The sequence below is a fragment of the Aquarana catesbeiana genome, linkage group LG01 (genome assembly GCF_042186555.1).
Source record: "Aquarana catesbeiana isolate 2022-GZ linkage group LG01, ASM4218655v1, whole genome shotgun sequence".
NCBI lineage: Eukaryota > Metazoa > Chordata > Amphibia > Anura > Ranidae > Aquarana > Aquarana catesbeiana.
Genome location: NC_133324.1, coordinates 113,320,790 through 113,339,475, shown reverse-complemented (window position 1 = coordinate 113,339,475; position 18,686 = coordinate 113,320,790). Strand labels below are relative to the sequence as shown.

The window sequence follows — 18,686 nt, the reverse complement described above, 5'->3', positions numbered from 1 at the left end:
GAAGTATTGGGACGCCTGCCTTTACATGAACTTTAATGGCATCCCAGTCTTAGTTCGTAGGGTTCAATATTGCGTTGGCCCACTCTCTGCAGCTATAACAGCTTCAGCTCTTCTGGGAAGGCTGTCCACAAGGTTTAGGAGTGAGTCTATGGGAATGTTTGACTATTCTTCCAGAAGCGCATTTGTGATGCCAGGCACTGATGTGGACGAGAAGGTCTGGTTCGGAGTCTCCGCTCTAATTTATCCCAAAGGTGTTCTATTGGGTTGAGCTCAGGACTCTGTGCAGGCCAGTCAAGTTCCTCCACCCCAAACTCTCTCAACCATGTCTTTATGAACCTTGTTTGTGCATTGGTGTGCAGTCATATTGGAACAGGAAGGGGCCATCTCCAAACTGTTCCCTCAAAATTGGGAGCATGAAATTGTCCAAAATGTCTTGGTGTACTGACGCCTTAAAAGTTCCCTTTGCTGGAACTAAGGGACCAAGCCCAACCCCTGAAAAACAACCCCACAACATAATTCCCCCGCCACCAATAGATTTGGACCAGTGCATAAAGCAAGGTCCATAAAGACATGGATGAGAAAGTTTGGGGTGGAGGCAGTGGTGTCACTAGGATTGGTGTCACCCCCTCTCCACAAATTATAGTCCCCTCACCACTAATTACAGACCCCTCTCTCAGTATAGAGCCCCCTCCCTCAGTATAGACCCCCTCCATCAATATAGACCTCCCCACTAAGTACAGACCCCCCAACCTCAGTACAGACCCCCCTCCATCATTATAGACCTCCCCTCAGTACATACCCCTCTCTCTCAGTATAGACCTCCCCCCTCAGTACAGACCCCCCTCCATCAGTATAGACCTCCCCCCTCAGTACAGACCCCCCCTCCGTCAGTATAGAATTCCCAACCCACAGAGACTGTGAGCCAGGCCTGCTCGTCCATATCAGTGCCTGACCTTACAAATGCGCTTCTGGAAAAATGGTCAAACATTCCCATAGACACACTCCTTGAAGCTGCTATAGCTGGGTGGGCCAACTCAATATTGAAACCCTACGGACTAAGACTGGGATGCCATTAAAGTGCATGTGCAGGCATCTCAAAACTTTTCGTAATATAGTGTATGTTGGCTATGCAATTATCTTTCCCCGCAAATCATAAATAGGCCATGTCTAAATTTGGGGATAAAGGCTTAGCCCCTAATCTAGCCAGAATTTACCCACAGTGCAGTTCTGCCACTTTTCAAGCAGACTAATACCTCTCACCCACTGGAACATACTGGATAAAAAAGCTATTTTTAAAATTCAATTGTTCTTGTACACAGAATTTTTATATATATGGAGTATAGACACTAGTTGCTTCTCGGCCTTTTGGCTAAGATCAAGTGTAGTATCTGTTCTTATCAGTTGCCAAGTGGAGGCGCTGTGCTACTATCTCGATTATGGTGGAGGCTATGCAAATCCACTGGAGTAATGGCAACCTAGAAGGTTAGTAACCGAAACCGGGTGCCCATACGTCACTGGGGGGCCGGGAGTAGGTTCTACCTGAGAAAGCCGGAAGGGTGCTCCTGATAGGCATGGGGGCTGCACTGGTCTGGCCGAAGGCCAGGTCCTGAAGAAAGCCCATGGTGCATGTGCCCCTGAAGTCCAGGGGTGCCGTAATCTCACTGTGAGTGAGGGTCACTTTGAGTTATTGCACCTAGGTCACTGCACTATCACACTTTTTTCACACCTGCCTCTTGGGCCGGCCATTGTATTTCACAATGGCACCATAGCACTTCCTCCACTTCCTTTTTCCCCACGTTTATGTTGTTTGTTGTGTCCACCACTTTGTCTTTTTTTTTTTGGCTGTTGGGTTTGTACACCTTTTTACGTTTGATCAGTAGGGTGTAGTTCTTCGGGCCTGCCCTGAACGTCTTGGGAGGGGGTGGACATGGCCTTCTGGCTTGGTTCGCCCTCTCTCATGGGGTCTCCCTTCGGGGGAGCCCCACCTAGTACATAGGGCGGTCTGTTTCGGCCGACCTCCCATAGAGCAGGGTTTGTCTGGTTTCGGCCAGGTGGACCATGTGAAGTACCCTGGTCCATGTCTGGAGCCTAACGCCCCGGGAGATCAGGGCAAAGGTCCCTTCTCTTCGGAGGAGGACCATATGTGCACTTTTTGTGTCTCACTTTTTGGTGTGCACTTTTTTTGCACCGGGTGGAGTTTTTATAGTGTGTTCACACACCACGGGCTAAAATAGAAGTCTTTCTTTTAAATTGAAAACATGTACTATTTTATCTTTACTAGCCTTACAACTATTAAAGCAAGACTTGGTGTTCAGGAGCATACAGTACTGACTAAACCAATGATATAATTAATCCTTAAGTGTCATTGCACACTGAATATATTGTTGGACATGTGCTTGTGTTTAAGTGACAGTTGGATCGTATACTCAATAGCTGTATTTGTTTTCAGGTACTGGCCAGTCTGCGTACTGTAAGGAATAACTTTGCTGCACTAACCAACCTGCAAGATCGGGCACCCAGCAAGTAAGTTTTGGAGACTTGCCACTCGTGGCTGTGATGGATTTTTATGTTACACTACTGATGCTCGGTGGTTTTGAGTGTATCTTTATATAAAATAGTTTCCTTGCATCCTATCCTATATTACACAACTTTTACTTTGCCACTATGCAAATCAGCCTCTCCGTAGTCCTCCCCCAGTGACGTCATACCTCCAGCACACAGGTTGTTCTTTCCCCAGTGAGATCCCACCTCTGGCACACACACAGTTCTTTTTTCAGTATCCCTCCTCCAGCACACACTCTCCAGTTTCTGCTCAAGAGACTCCTCTGTCTGCAGTCACTACTCACACCACACAAAATGAATATCGATCATCATCCATATCCTCCCTATGGACATTGCAAACTGAGCTCAGACACAAAGTCTGGAGATTCAGAACTCACCGGTCCCTCTGCTGTAGTCCAGGATTGCGTTGCATGTGTATTAGGACACACATTGGTCTTTCCTCTCTATCCTTCCCCTAGCAGACATACATCAGTATCCATACCAGCAGCAAGATGTCCCTCCAATACACAGAGCTCTCTAACCAGTTATACACCAGGAGATTCTGTGTGCAGTCTGCAGTGTATATGCATTAACCCCTCAGTGATCAGCTATCACAGAGGTATTAACTCATCAGCCCTCCAGCTTAAACAAATGTCCTCTCAGTGACCTTTCTGCAGTGTATGTGATCTGCTTCAAGGACTTGTGCATGAAAGCCTCAGTGATGAATATGCATTGTGTGTACATTCACATCTCAGTGACCTGTCCCCAGTATATAAGCATTACCCTATTGGCATCCAGCCCCTGCTCGGGGGTGTTAACCTCTTACCACCATTTCAACTGTGCATATGTAATAACCCCTTAGCACCCATTCCCCAGCCCATGTGCATCTCTTCAGTGCTCAGTCCCCAGGCATGTGTGTTATTATCTGCAATCCCTCTTCTGTGCATACTGTCTGCTGTAATACCCTCTGCACTCCTCAATGACATACTGCCCCTATCATACCCTGTATACGTCTCTACTGCACATACTGCACTGTGTCATACCCACCACACTTCTTTGTTATCCATACTGTCCATCGTCTTACCTTACTTTGCACTTCTCTCCTGCATATACTGCCCATATCATACCCTTTGCACTCTTCCCCTGCATATACTGCCCCTATCATACCCTCTGCACTTCTCTCCTGCATATACTGCCCCTATCATACCCTCTGGACCCCTCTCCTGCATATACTGCCCTTATCATACCCTCTACACTCCTCTCCTGTATATACCGCCCCTATCATACCCTCTACACTCCTCTTCTGTATATACTGCCCCTATCATACCCTCTGCACTTCTCTCCTGCATATACTGCCCATATCATACCCTCTGGTACCCTCTCCTGCATATACTGCCCTTATCATACCCTCTACACTCCTCTCCTGTATATACCGCCCCTATCATACCCTCTACACTCCTCTCCTGCATATACTGCCCTTATCATACCCTCTACACTCCTCTCCTGTATATACTGCCCCTATTATACCCTCTGCACTTCTCTCCTGCATATACTGCCCTTATCATACCCTCTGTACTCCTCTCCCACACATACTTCACACTGCACTCCTCTCCTGCACATACTGTCCATTGTCATACCCTCTGCACTTCTCTTTTGCACATACTGCCCTCTGTCAATTCCTCTGCACTCATCTCCTTCATACCAGGGATGCTGTCACTCCCCCTGCACATACCGCCTGCTTTCATACTCTTACTCATGCTCTTGCTTCTGCACATATGGCTTTCTGCCATGCCTTCCGCACTCCTTTTCTGCGCAAACTACATATTGTCATACCCCTGCACTCTTCTATGCACACAACCCTGCCAACAGTAGTGTATTTAGGTTTTGTGCTGCTCTAGGCCTGACTAAACTTGTGTACCCCCTAATTTAAATATGACCCACCCCTTCCTGTCAAGGCCACACCCCTTGCTGTTAAGACCTGCCCTATTTTCGAGTGGGGAAACTAGTTCTGAGGGCCTGGGGGGGGGGGGGGGGGCAGCAGGGGATTCCCTTAATTTGCATAGATTTCTCTCACTTTCTGTTTGGCTATGAGGCAGGAAATGAAGGGAAATCTGCAATAGGACAGGGGCTATAACCCTTTTTTACTCTATCCAAAATGAAAAAAAAAGCGTTGCCTATAGTTCTACTTTAAGCACAAATTTCTGATAATTTTATGGAGAGGACTAAGAAGATATAACCATGCCAACGGTGCAGCAGAAAACATATAGCACAGTGAGGAAGGTTTGGGGTCCAGAATGAGAGGACAGTCAAAATTAGAAGCGCCCCCCACAGTTGCGGAATGCTGGCCGCCCGCCCGCATACCGGAAGCAGTGCGGCCGCTTTATGGGGGCACTAGACTAATTTGCCTCTTAGCCCAGTCTGCCTCATAAGACTAACTAAAAAAACTAAACAACTAACAGTGTAGTGCAAGCTGGCGGGGACTCTTTCCGTGCTGCCCCCCTGCAAAGTGCTGCCCTAGGCCCGGGCCAGGATACAGCATTGCCTGCCAAACCTTCTTATACTGCCCTCTGTCACACCTTCAGCACTCCTTTCCTGCACATACTGCCCACTGTCATACCATCAGCACTCCTCACCTGTACATACTGCCCTCTGTGACATCCTCAGCATTCCTCTCCTGCACATACTGCCCTTTGTCATACCTTCAGCACTCCTCTCCTGCACATACTGCCCTCTGTCATACCTTCAGCACTCCTCTCCTGCACATACTGCCCACTGTCATACCTTCAGCACTCCTCTCCTGCACATACTGCCCTCTGTGACATCCTCAGCAGCACTCCTCTCCTGCACATACTGCCCTTTGTCATACCTTCAGCACTCCTCTCCTGCACATACTGCCCTCTGTCATACCTTCAGCACTCCTCTCCTGCACATATTGCCCTCTGTGACATCCTCAGCATTCCTCTCCTGCACATACTGCCCTTTGTCATACCTTCAGCACTCCTCTCCTGCACATACTGCCCTCTGTGACATCCTCAGCACTCCTCTCCTGCACATACTGCCCACTTTCATACCTTCAGCACTCCTCTCCTGCACATACTGCCCACTTTCATACCTTCAGCACTCCTCTCCTGCACATACTGCCCACTTTCATACCTTCAGCACTCCTCTCCTGCACATACTGCCCTCTGTGACATCCTCAGCATTCTTCTCCTGCACATACTGCCCACTGTCATACACTCTGCATGCCTAATAAACTCCAAAATATGTCCTGTGCTGCTATGCTAGATCCTGAATATTATATTAAAATACTATTATTAATTTCTCTATAGCAGCTTACACTTTATCCCAAAAATAATTCCAAATTGAATTCAGTACTATCTTAGTGCAATAAAGCTTATATATTGTGCAATACCCTACTACCCTAAATCAAAATATCCAGTGCTGAAATAATGTGTATGAAAAAACTGTACACAATAAACACTCATCATGTGTCCATATACTCCATATACCTCCAATAGCATTCACAAGGTCTTTTTGTGTTTTTACAATAAGATACAATTCTGTGTGCCTTGGTATTAAAAATCACTTGTGCAGTCCTTTTCACTGTGTTGCCAATCCACAACTCTGCCACCAACTGTGCTTAGTGAGCCAGATGTGCTCTCACCTTTACTTCATGACCCAGGCCAGACACCACCCCACCCCCAGGGGGAGACGGACGGGAAGGCGGCAGTCGCCGCAAGACTCCCTGGCCAATCGGGTCTCAGGACCGGCTTCCTGATTGGCCGAATCAGGAAGACAATAGTGAATTTTAATTGTCACACAACTGGGTAGACTCTGTGCCCTGAGTCCACCCTTTTTTAAAGCCTCTGGCTCTAATCACGTGCTTCTAAAAAAAAAAAAATAAAAAAAAAATAAAAACACTATTGGAATCTATGCATCCGGCGCCCTGCATGTAGATTAAGGGCCGGCGCATGGATTAGGGGGCTGCACCCCGTATGGATGGGCCGCCACTGGTCATACCGTTTGCACACCTCTTGTACACATACTGCCCACTGTCATGCCCTCTGCACTATTTAGTATCATAATTCTGCAAAAGCAGGGACCAAGACCTGTCTGCAAATTTACTTTGCTGTCAGAAAAAAATTCTATGCTGCATACTGTATGCAATTCTGGACTCGAGTCTGAGCCCAGGAATGCTTCTTCTATATGCTCATAATACAGTGGCCAACACAGAGGTGCCCTCATTGCATTGCAGGATGCCACATTTTTGTGTTGCTGTATGGCAGTTAGAAGCCACCCAACCAGAGTATTTTTTTAAATGTATTTTTCCACTGCATACTTGTCATACCAAGTCTAGTGAACCTGTCCTCCACCTGTGGTCTCATCCTGGGACACCAACCCTCCCCACCTGCACAGTCAGTCCCATGTCCATTAAAAGTACATTGCTAGCCAATTAAGCTGTCTTATTAGACAATGATTGATGGATAGGTGTGGCATGGCACCATGGTTGTTTAGGAATTTTGCCTCGAGTCATTGTATGCTCCTTGGATTTATGTGTGCATTGGTCAATATTTCCTTTGCAGCCACAAAAATTTTGATTACAACCCTGGGGGAGGTCATTTCCAAAAATACATATTATGTTAAGGAAAACCTATCTACCATGTGAGAACAGTAGGCTTTAGAAACTTTCTAGTTGGTCAGGACAATATTATTGTTGTACAGTATACAGTACAACTGTGCTGTAATTGCAAAAAAGCAATCTTAATCCTGAGTGTACAAGATATCCCAGTGTGTCTCACAGTGTACAAGATATCCCAGTGTGTCTCACAGTGTGTCAGATATCCCAGTGTGTCTCACAGTGTACAAGATATCCCAGTGTGTCTCACAGTGTGCAAGAAATCCCAGTGTGTCTCACAGTGTGTCAGATATCCCAGTGTGTCTCACAGTGTACAAGATATCCCAGTGTGTCTCACAGTGTACAAGATATCCCAGTGTGTCTCACAGTGTGCAAGATATCCCAGTGTGTCTCACAGTGTGCAAGATATCCCAGTGTGTCTCACAGTGTGCAAGATATCCCAGTGTGTCTCACAGTGTGCAAGATATCCCAGTGTGTCTCACAGTGTGCAAGATATCCCAGTGTGTCTCACAGTGTACAAGATATCCCAGTGTGTCTCACAGTGTACAAGATATCCCAGTGTGTCTCACAGTGTACAAGATATCCCAGTGTGTCTCACAGTGTACAAGATATCCCAGTGTGTCTCACAGTGTGTCAGATATCCCAGTGTGTCTCACAGTGTGCAAGATATCCCAGTGTGTCTCACAGTGTGCAAGATATCCCGGTGTGTCTCACAGTGTACAAGATATCCCGGTGTGTCTCACAGTGTGCAAGATATCCCGGTGTGTCTCACAGTGTGCAAGATATCCCGGTGTGTCTCACAGTGTACAAGATATCCCAGTGTGTCTCACAGTGTGCAAGATATCCCAGTGTGTCTCACAGTGTACAAGATATCCCAGTGTGTCTCACAGTGTGCAAGATATCCCAGTGTGTCTCACAGTGTGCAAGATATCCCAGTGTGTCTCACAGTGTACAAGATATCCCAGTGTGTCTCACAGTGTGCAAGATGCTAGTAATAATGGAAACATGAAAAATACTGGGATCTTCAGCTGCAGTAATACTGATGTTTACATGGGATAGAGCGGATATTTTGGTTGTTCTGTTGCTGTGTCTTCCAATCCGGCAGATAATACAGAAACAAGTAGAATTCCCGTGTCCTTCACCTCTGGATATGAAGCAGCCCAGACTAATAATTCCAGATATTTTTGAAAGTTTGGCTCGTTTTCTTCTAATTCTGTGCAGATGTTTGTGGAAATAAAAGCTCACATGGCCTGCAGTGCCACCCAGTGGCAGATATATATATATATATATATATATATATATATATATATATATATATATATATATATATATATATATATATATATATATATATATATATATATATATATATATATATATATATATATATATACACAGTAGGGACGGAAAGTATTCAGACCCCCTTAAATTTTTCACTCTTTGTTATATTGCAGCCATTTGCTAAAATCATATAAGTTCATTTTTTTCCTCATTAATGTACACACAGCACCCCATATTGACAGAAAAACACAGAATTGTTGACATTTTTGCAGATTTATTAAAAAAGAAAAACTGAAATATCACATGGTCCTAAGTATTCAGACCCTTTGCTGTGACACTCATATATTTAATTCAGGTGCTGTCCATTTCTTCTGATCATCCTTGAGATGGTTCTACACCTTCATTTGAGTCCAGCTGTGTTTGATTATACTGATTGGACTTGATTAGGAAAGCCACACACCTGTCTATATAAGAACTTACAGCTCACAGTGCATGTCAGAGCAAATGAAAATCATGAGGTCAAAGGAACTGCCTGAAGAGCTCAGAGACAGAATTGTGGCAAGGCACAGATCTGGCCAAGGATACAAAAAAAAAAAAAATCTGCTGCACTTAAGGTTCCTAAGAGCACAGTGGCCTCCATAATCCTTAAATGGAAGACATTTGGGACGACTAGAACCCTTCCTAGAGCTGGCCATCCGGCCAAACTGAGCTATCGGGGGAGAAGAGCCTTGGTGAGAGAGGTAAAGAAGAACCCAAAGATCATTGTGGCTGAGCTCCAGAGATGCAGTCGGGAGATGGGAGAAAGTTGTAGAAAGTCAACCATCACTGCAGCCCTCCACCAGTCGGGGCTTTATGGCAGAGTGGCCCGACGGAAGCCTCTCCTCAGTGCAAGACACATGAAAGTCCACATGGAGTTTGCTAAAAAAAACACCCAAAGGACTCCAAGATGGTGAGAAATAAGATTCTCTGGTCTGATGAGACCAAGATAGAACTTTTTGGCCTTAATTCTAAGCAGTATGTGTGGAGAAAACCAGGCACTGCTCATCACCTGTCCAATACAGTCTCAACAGTGAAGCATGGTGGTGGCAGCATCATGCTGTGGGGGTGTTTTTCAGCTGCAGGGACAGGACGACTGGTTTCAATCAAGGGAAAGATGAATGCGGCCAAGTACAGGGATATCCTGGATGAAAACCTTCTCCAGAGTGCTCAGGACCTCAGACTGGGCCGAAGGTTTACCTTCCAACAAGACAATGACCCTAAGCACACAGCTAAAATAACAAAGGAGTGGCTTCACAACAACTCTGTGACTGTTCTTGAATGGCCCAGCCACATCCCTGACTTAAACCCAATTGAGCATCTCTGGAGAGACCTAAAAATGGCTGTCCACCAACGTTTACCATCCAACCTGACAGAACTGGAGAGGATCTGCAAGGAGGAATGTCAGAGGATCACCAAATCCAGGTGTGAAAAACTTGTTGCATCTTTCCCAAAAAGACTCATGGCTGTATTAGATCAAAAGGCTGCTTCTACTAAATACTGAGCAAAGGGTCTGAATACTTGGGGCCATGTGATATTTCAGTTTTTCTTTTTTAATAAATCTGCAAAAATGTCAACAATTCTGTGTTTTTCTGTCAATATGGGGTGCTGTGTGTACATTAATGAGGAAAAAAATTAATTTAAATGATTTTAGCAAATGGCTGCAATATAATAAAAAGTGAAAAATTTAAGGGGGTCTGAATACTTTCCGTCCCCACTGTGTGTGTGTATATGTATGTATATATATGTGTATATGTATGTATGTATGTATGTATGTATGTATATATATATATATATATATATATATATATATATATATATATATATATATATATATATATATATATATATATATATATATATATATATATACTCATCATGATAGCAGTTGTTTAGCCCGTTTCATTTAATCCACCCAATGCCTAGACCAAAAAATTGACTCTATTGGTTTGCCAGTGAGGGTCATTTTTACTGTGAACCACAATTTGTGGCTGTACAGTTTCAGGTAAATTGTATAAAATAAATATTTGATTTGTAATCCCCATATAAAAACTGTTTTCTTATAGATAATATAATGAAATAAGTAAAAGCATATATACAGTACCTATTACTGAGTTCTCCCACGTTTGCCAAGGGCCAGTTTAGGCTTTCTAAAGATGTGAGCCAGGCTAACTTAGCATTACTGGATGTAGATACTGCAATTCCAGAATCACTTTAGTCACCAATCATTCAGAATTTAAGGATAAATAAAAATATGCGAATACTGTGGTCTAAAAAGTCAGTGGGAAAAATGCATCAGCCAGTTATATTGTGTATATTATATTTACATTTATAATTATATTATATTTAAACGTAATGCTCAACAAAAATATACTTTGTGAAAGTTTCCCAAACTGTGTGGATTATTATTTATTTATTTTTTTTTACGTCACACATTCTGTGATATCTTCAGTGCAGAGAACCAGTGCTAGACATTAGACCATGGTGTTACTATGGCCAATTCAGTTATGACAGGTCCTTAAAGGTTTAGCTGTCCTTACTCTTTAGACTTCTAACATGCATCCACATGACCAATTTCAGTGTGGTTGTCAGATTTATTAAACCGGTACATGACTCTAGGGCATGCACTGCTTGTGGAGGCACATTGTGAGACTGCGCTTCCTCCTGCCCCTGCAGATGCCACACAGACACTAGTGGCAGGGAGTTTTGTAGCTCAGTGGGCAGAGCTTGATGAAGATTCAGAGACACCAATTCCCCATCAGGTCCACTCCTCTTGGGACTGATAGCAGGCAGTGGGTGGATTCTTAGCCAATAGACAGCCAGCCTATTTTGGCTATAGAATCCACCCGCTGCCTGCTGTCAATCACAGGGCGAGAGTGGACCTCCTTGTGATAGTGTTTCACCATTCCCATCAGGCTCCACCCACTGAGCATCACTGGTTTTTAGGAGGCTGTCGGCTTCACAGATGACAACCAATAACAGGTGGGGAGAGGAGGAGATGGCAAAGGCAAACATGCCGCTCTGTAGGCCACTATAGAGTTGGTCTTTATTACCTCCAGTTTGGTTATCTATGAACTGGAGGTAATATTTTTTTCAAATTTGGTGCAATAATGGGTCCACTTTGAAGAAGAGGTGCTATTAAGAACTACTTGAATCTGCTGTGCATGCCAGTAAAGCTACCTAAAGGGCGGCAGGGATTTTTTAATCTGGCACAGGCCACTTTAAAGGGCCATAGCACCATAAAGTTGTCGCCTGGGATTTATTGAATTCCTGCGATTTTATATTTGCATGTCTTGTATTAAAAACACACTGTTGGACCCTTGTGCTGGGTGGGAATTTCAAGCTAGTGCTGGAACCCTCCCAAACTCTACCTCTCACCTGTCCATTGTGGCCCACAAGCGCATTAAAAAAAAGTCCACACTTCCATCAACTCTGAAAAATCAGCTATGTGACTACCAAACGCTACTCATACTACTTCTTAGTTCATTACACTTATACCCAAATGGTGTGACCTTTTCCATTAACTACCTATCTAATACTCTCTAGCATTTGTGCCCTAATGACACCTTCCTACAAAACCCAAATGTGGCAGAGGACCACAAAAAGGTATTTGATCTAGATTTGACCACCATCCCCATAACTAACACACTGCTCCTCACCATAGGGGAAACACATAAACGCTGTCTCAGCTCCCACCTTAGGAAACAGTGGAATCAACGTATCACAGACCTCTTGACCTAAATTAACAAACTTGAGACCTTGCTTAAAAAGATAAAGACCACAAATATATCTGCACAACTGACTCTTCTCAGAACCAAACTCAAATCACATTTCCTTGAAGGAGCTAAAGTCACCCTGGTCAAGGGCAGAACAGTAACCAATGCCGTAAGTAATTCACCAATGCCCTCTGGTATCAAAGAACAAAAAACATTTGTTCGCTCCATAGTCACCAATGACAGTACTATGATGTCCTTTCCAACTAAGATTTGGAACTCCTTCGAGATTACTATGCTAAATTTTACAACCTATCCACTAAAAGAAGCACCCCTTAGACACGACTACACAAAAAGCTAATTAGATCCTACCTAACCAAATCAAGCATGCCAACCCAGAGAACTGCTCTCCTGGAGCAATCAATCACATTGCTAGAGTCCATGTTAATGACCAAACACTCTAAATCCAGCAATGCCCCAGGCCCTGATGGGTTCCTATTACAAGCTCACTGTGTTAAAACTCTCACCCAAACTCCAATGCCATAGCAACCCACATCTCAATTATACTTAAAGATTGGGCAGACCCTCATTGGGGCTCTAACTACAAATTCATCTGTCTTCTCAATGTAGACCTAAAATTATTTGTCAAAATCCTGGCCCTCCCTCTGGGTTTCTATTTCCAGAACTTCATCCACCTGGACTAGGTGGGCTTTATGCCCATCAAAGAGGCCCATGATGGTACTTCACTATGCTGCTTTCAAAAAGGCCTTTGATAGGGTTGACTGGACCTTCATGCCTCACCTTTGAAACCATAGGACTGGGCCTGCAGATGCATGCCTTGGCTAAATCTAGTCTTCTCTGCATGCCCCCTCTCCCTCTTGACACTAGAACTCTTTTGAGAACCACTAGGGTAAACCTGGACACCAACAGGTATCTCCCTTAGCAGATGACTAGCTATTCGTTTTAACAACCCTGTCATTACCACCCCCAATCTTGCAGCTGAATTCTCAGCACATTGGGAACTGTCCAATTTTGACAGAAACTATCAAATGTGAAAGCTATGAAGTTATTCTTCACAGGTGAAACTTTATGCAGGCTTAAGACAAACTTCTTTTTCAGATGGGCTCTCTCCTACATTAAATACTTAGACAGCTAACTGCCATACAAACTTTCACAACTTTTCCCCACTAATAACAATTTTTCAAACATGAAACAGCAATGTAGTCGGCTAAAAGCCTCTCATGACTAGGGAGATGAAACATAAACAGAATATACCTTTCATTCAGTCTTTAACAACCTGTGGTCCTATAAACCAGCACTGCAGACCAAAACATCCAACTGAATGTCGCTCCTTGACATCAAGTTATATCAAATAGCTTCCCACCTAACCCAGACTGGTGTGTGCCCAAAACATTTAAAAATTGGTTGGTGCCACCTGACTTTAACCTCCCTGGCGGTTTTCCCGAGTGTGACTCGGCGTTAAATTTCAGTACCATTAGCGATAACCCCGAGCCACACTCAGGATTGCATTGCAGGATCCTGGTGCAGGTTACTTACCTTGTCCCCAGGATCCTGCTATGCCCCCCCCCCCCGCTGTGTCTGCGGGCTCTTTCCTCCGCCCGATGCCTCTGTGTGCCGGGCTCCGTTCCCTGCGAGAGTCACAACTCATGGGGGCGGAGTCCGGCAGCAAATTCCAAAAATAGAAATTCATAACATACAGTACACTGTAATCTAACAGATTACAGAACTGTATGAAATCATTTCACATACCTTTTGTCCCCAGTGCTTTGTCCAATGCCCTGCATGCAGTTTTATATTTTATATATATATATATATATATATATATATATATATATATATATATATATATATATATATATATATATATATATATATATATATATATATATATATATATACTGTTCTTTCTGCCTGGAAACTTGAGATTGTCCATAGCAACCAAAAAGTGTCCCTTTACGTCAAAAGTGGTTTTAGACAAACTAGAAAACAGCGATAGTAAATTAGAACACTTGCAGAATTGAGTGATAGTAAATCGTGGGGAAATTAATTTTATTATTATTATTTTATAATTATTTATAGTTATTTTTTATATTAAAATTTATGATTTTGTGTTTCAAACTTTATCGTACCTGGGATATCTACTAGACTCTTGTTTGGACAGATTTAAGTGTATTATTGCAAAGAATTACAGGCCTACAATATAAAACGCCGTATTTCTATGCAAAACAATTGTACTGCTTTCAGCATCAAAAATATGAAATAATCATACCGCCAGGGTGGCTACGTCCGTATTCACTGCAGATTTAAAACGAATGCTTAGTTCCTTTATTTTTTAATATCTCCCTGCAACATTCTCCAGGTAGTTTTAAAAATACATTCTAATGTGCCCACTGCAGTAAAATTATTTTATGCCAAAAAGGCTCCCATACACATTGGTGTTAGAGGAAGAAAACCTAACACAGATATACACAAATATAACAGATATGCAAATATTAAGACAAGATTTCTATGAGGATGGTGTTGGCTATAAGACAAAAAAGACATAACTTTTTAAAACTTTAGAGAAAAGTTTTGCAAAACTCCTATTCAGAATGCTATTGGTCATACTCTATGAAGGCCCTGTTTGGTCCAGCCCTTTTCAGACACTCACAACTCAGCTCTTGTAAGGACTACAAATGACTGTTCTGAAGCTGGCCATAAACCAGACCAGATTGATTTTTTTTTTTTTTGTGTTTGTTTTTTGGAGCATTAGTTCAATTCTCCTGATGGCTGGTGGGGTCAGATAGATGTTCATTTTCGACTGTAGTGATGAGAAAAACCAAAAAATGAAGAAAGGTTTTTTTTTTTTCTCGAATCGACAAATTTTATTTGTAAATATGGTGTTTGGGGAAAAAAAAAAATCATTAATAATGTAAGGGAACCTGTCTAATATTTTAGGGGTTCCGATTCCAATAGCAGGTTTAGATGAAATTTTAAGGGCTTTCAAAGAAAATGAGTTGACCCAATGATGGGAATAAAGAATGCTCTAATCAATTATTTTTTTTACAAATGTTCAAACAAAAATCTACTCACGCATGTCCAGCTTTAGACAAAGATTCCCACAGCGGGTCAGTATGGTGTGTGAGCTGTTTGGCCAGCAAATTGCACTGTAACCTGGTTTAGGAGACCAGCACTATGCTGAATGATCATTTATTTCTTCACACTTTCATAGTATTTTCTGTTTGTCTGATAAGTGGTTTTGTTACCTTTTTCTAGACGGTCAACAATGTGTAACCAACCATCCATCAATAAAGCAAGCATACCAGGTTTGTGGTTTTACAATTTTTACATTTTATAACTATAAAATAATACATATTGTTGTGAAGTGCATATCATTTTTTAGCCTCTGTAAGTCCAGCCAATTTTCTGCCAGAGAGATTAAACGGGGTGCAGCACGTTGTTCCACATTACTGTCTGTGATTCAGGTACCGTATGTGACTTAAAGGTGTATGTCAGCACTGGAACACATTGTCTGCTTGTTTGTATGGGAGTGCCTGAGATTTGCTGTCACTGGGAAGAGTTGCATTCACATATGGTTAAGGCGGATTTATACTTTAAATTAGAATTTTAGTAGTTTTAGTTCTTTGATAATGGACCTCAAGTTTATATTTGTAGCTTGCTTTGGAAATACAGATCAGCACCTGTCCTTAAAGTGTTACGAAACCCACAACAGTAAAATCAGTCTGTATATGCAGTAAAGCATGTTTGTTATACTCACTGTGGATTCTAAGGGGTAAATCCTCTGCATTGTGCAAAAAAAGCGGTCTTCCACTGTCCCCAATCCATCTCCTGATATTACAGAGCCTTGGGGGCACTCTGCACATGCTCAGTTTTGTGGGTATTGCTAGAGGGATTTCTTTTTCTAGAAGGGTGCATGTGATCAGCACAGGGCCAATCAGAACTGTCCAGACAGAGGGTCAGGGGTCCTGCAGCTTCATAGGACAATCAGAGGAGAATAAAAATTCCTCCTACTAGCTTTAACCAGTGCTCAGCTGGACACTGATAGAAGTCATAATACTGCTATATACTGCTGATGAGAAAATATATTTAGCAGTTTTTATTTACTAAAATAATTGCATTTCCATGCTCTGTGTACTGTGGGAGACTAGGTATAATAATGAATACAGGGTCCTGGGTTTAGTAACACTTTAAAATATGGGTTTGTGTGCTGCCTTCACTGTATCTCACTAATTGACATCCAAATTCAGTCTGGAGCAGAGCGTGCAAGGCTCCCACTGTATCTTCCTTTTTTCCTGATTAAGGCTTGATATGAAAGCATGACCACTTTCACAGAAAAAAACCCTTACATATGTATTTTCCTACAGAGGGAGTTCATTTTTTTGGGATCATTTTACAGATATGAATAGTGAAAATTAAGTTGTGCTTTAATAGGAATTGTGAAAACTTTGTAGCCATAAAGTAACCCTGTAATGACAGAAGTACACAGGCTGCTGTTGCTGACCTCCTTCTGAAAATGCTAGTTGCTCAGCTGGCGTTCTCAGAGTTTAATATTGTCTGAGTCACTAATGCACAGTAAATATGCCACAACTGTCCTTTTTCATGCAATATCATGTACTTGTATATACAGTGGAACCTTGGTTAACGAGTAACACAGTTAACAAGCGTTTTGAAAGACGAGCAACTTTTAAAAAAAAATCCTGACTCGGTTTTCAAGTGTTATCTCCCAAAACGGGCAGAATTCAAGCTAATGGGGTGTGCAGCACCGCATTTGGCCAGAGGTGCGGGGGCGCCGGTAACACTCGGAACAGTTCAGAGCCGTTCGGAAATCTGAATCACTTGGAAATACCCGGAAACACTCGGAAATACGTCTTTCCCGAGTGTTTCCGAGCCTTTCCAAGGGTTTCTGAGTTCAGCCAATCTGTCCCTGAGTATTTCCGAGGCTCTCCGGCGCCCCCCCCCACCTCTGGCCACATGCGGTAATGCATGCAATAGAAGTCAATGTGGAATGAATTATCTTCGTTTTCATTGACTTCTATGGGGAAACTCGCTTTGATATGGAGTGCTTTGGATTACAAGCATTCTCCTGGAACGGATTATGCTCGTAATCCAAGGTTCTACTTACTTGTTCTGGGTTGAAGAAGCAGAAAGTGCAGAACCATAGAATCAATAACATAGCCAAGCATCTTGCATCTTTGAAACTATGTCAGTGGTAACAAGTATATTTCTCTCATGACAGGTATTCTTTAAAGGTCTAGTTTACTTTGGAAGCTGTCTTCCACTTGCCCTGTGTCTTTTACTGAGATATACTGTATATGAGGGAAAGACTATGGGTTGTAGCATATACAGAGTGTGCTGGAGATGTAGGCACCATCTGAGCCTCAGCAGGTCAGAGAGCAGAGCTGCATCTCCAGTATGGCCTTATTGATGGCTAAATACAATGAGAAGGACATGAAAAGTAGAAGGTGGGTATTTGTTTAGATGCTACCTTTAGGGCTCATTCAGACAGGCGCCCAGTCCTGTCCTCTCTGCTGAGCCACTGTCTGCTGTGTGTGCACGCACCTTTGAGTTGCCTGCAGGTAATCTATAGAAGTAGATGCAGATGCAGCAGCTGTGCGAATGCATGCTAAAATACATGAATGCAGAAAGAAGCAGTTGATCCAAATGCAGACACCATGCATTTAGATCCGTGCACTGCATGTCCAAATTGATGCCTATGTAAGGGCCTGCAAGCAGCTTCAAGGTGGATGCACAGGCAGCAGGCATTGATTCAGCTTGGAGAATGGGACCCAGAACCCGTGTTTATGAGCCCTTATGATTACATTTACATGGGCATAGGTGTATTTTCATCACCAAATGTAGGTCCTTGCTGGCAGAGCTAGCAGAAGATCCTGCGTAAAGTACATGACTAAAGATTCGTACAGCACTTAGACACATAGGAAGGTTGATTACAGTGCACTAGAAGTCCGTGCAATGCAAGTATAGTTGCTTTAGATCTGAGAAGAAGATCTAAAAATGAGGGGAAGCTCTGCTGATTTCTATTATCCAATCATGTGCAAGCAAAAATGCTGTTTTTTTATTTTCCTTGCATGTTCCCCTCAGATCTAGAGCAACTGCTTTTACAGCGCACAGACTATGTCACTTTAGTAAATTAACCCCACAGTTCTTTGAAAGGCTTTATGTATGCAAGTGTGCTAACTTATGCATATATGTATGCAGGTTTACTTGCATTTACACGCATTAAATTTGCAGATATTTATGGCCCCAGACACAGCTGTGTCCTACTTTTTTGTACTGTGCTAAAAGCAGTACACATTTTTGTTTGTAGACACAGGTGTGTGTATAGTACCATTGATTCCTATAGTATTGCATTGAATGCATACAAAACTATGGTGTATGTATCTAAATGCAATGTTTTAGACTTCTGTGTATGAGCCTAAAAAGATCTTAAAGCGGAACTC

At 42.8% G+C, this 18,686-nt stretch overlaps 1 protein-coding gene and 1 pseudogene across 4 annotated transcripts in view; both read left to right on the top strand.

Moving 5' to 3' along the window:
- The window catches only part of PDE4D (phosphodiesterase 4D), a 1,265,930-nt gene that overhangs the window by 958,982 nt on the left and 288,262 nt on the right, over window positions 1-18,686 (top strand). For all 4 annotated transcript variants that reach the window (XM_073623087.1, XM_073623095.1, XM_073623111.1 and 1 more), the window contains exons 4-5: window positions 2,450-2,523; window positions 15,484-15,533. In XM_073623087.1, the coding sequence (XP_073479188.1) occupies window positions 2,450-2,523; window positions 15,484-15,533 (124 nt within the window). The remainder of the gene's footprint in view (window positions 1-2,449; window positions 2,524-15,483; window positions 15,534-18,686) is intronic.
- LOC141124349 (U2 spliceosomal RNA) lies at window positions 1,350-1,461 on the top strand (annotated as a pseudogene).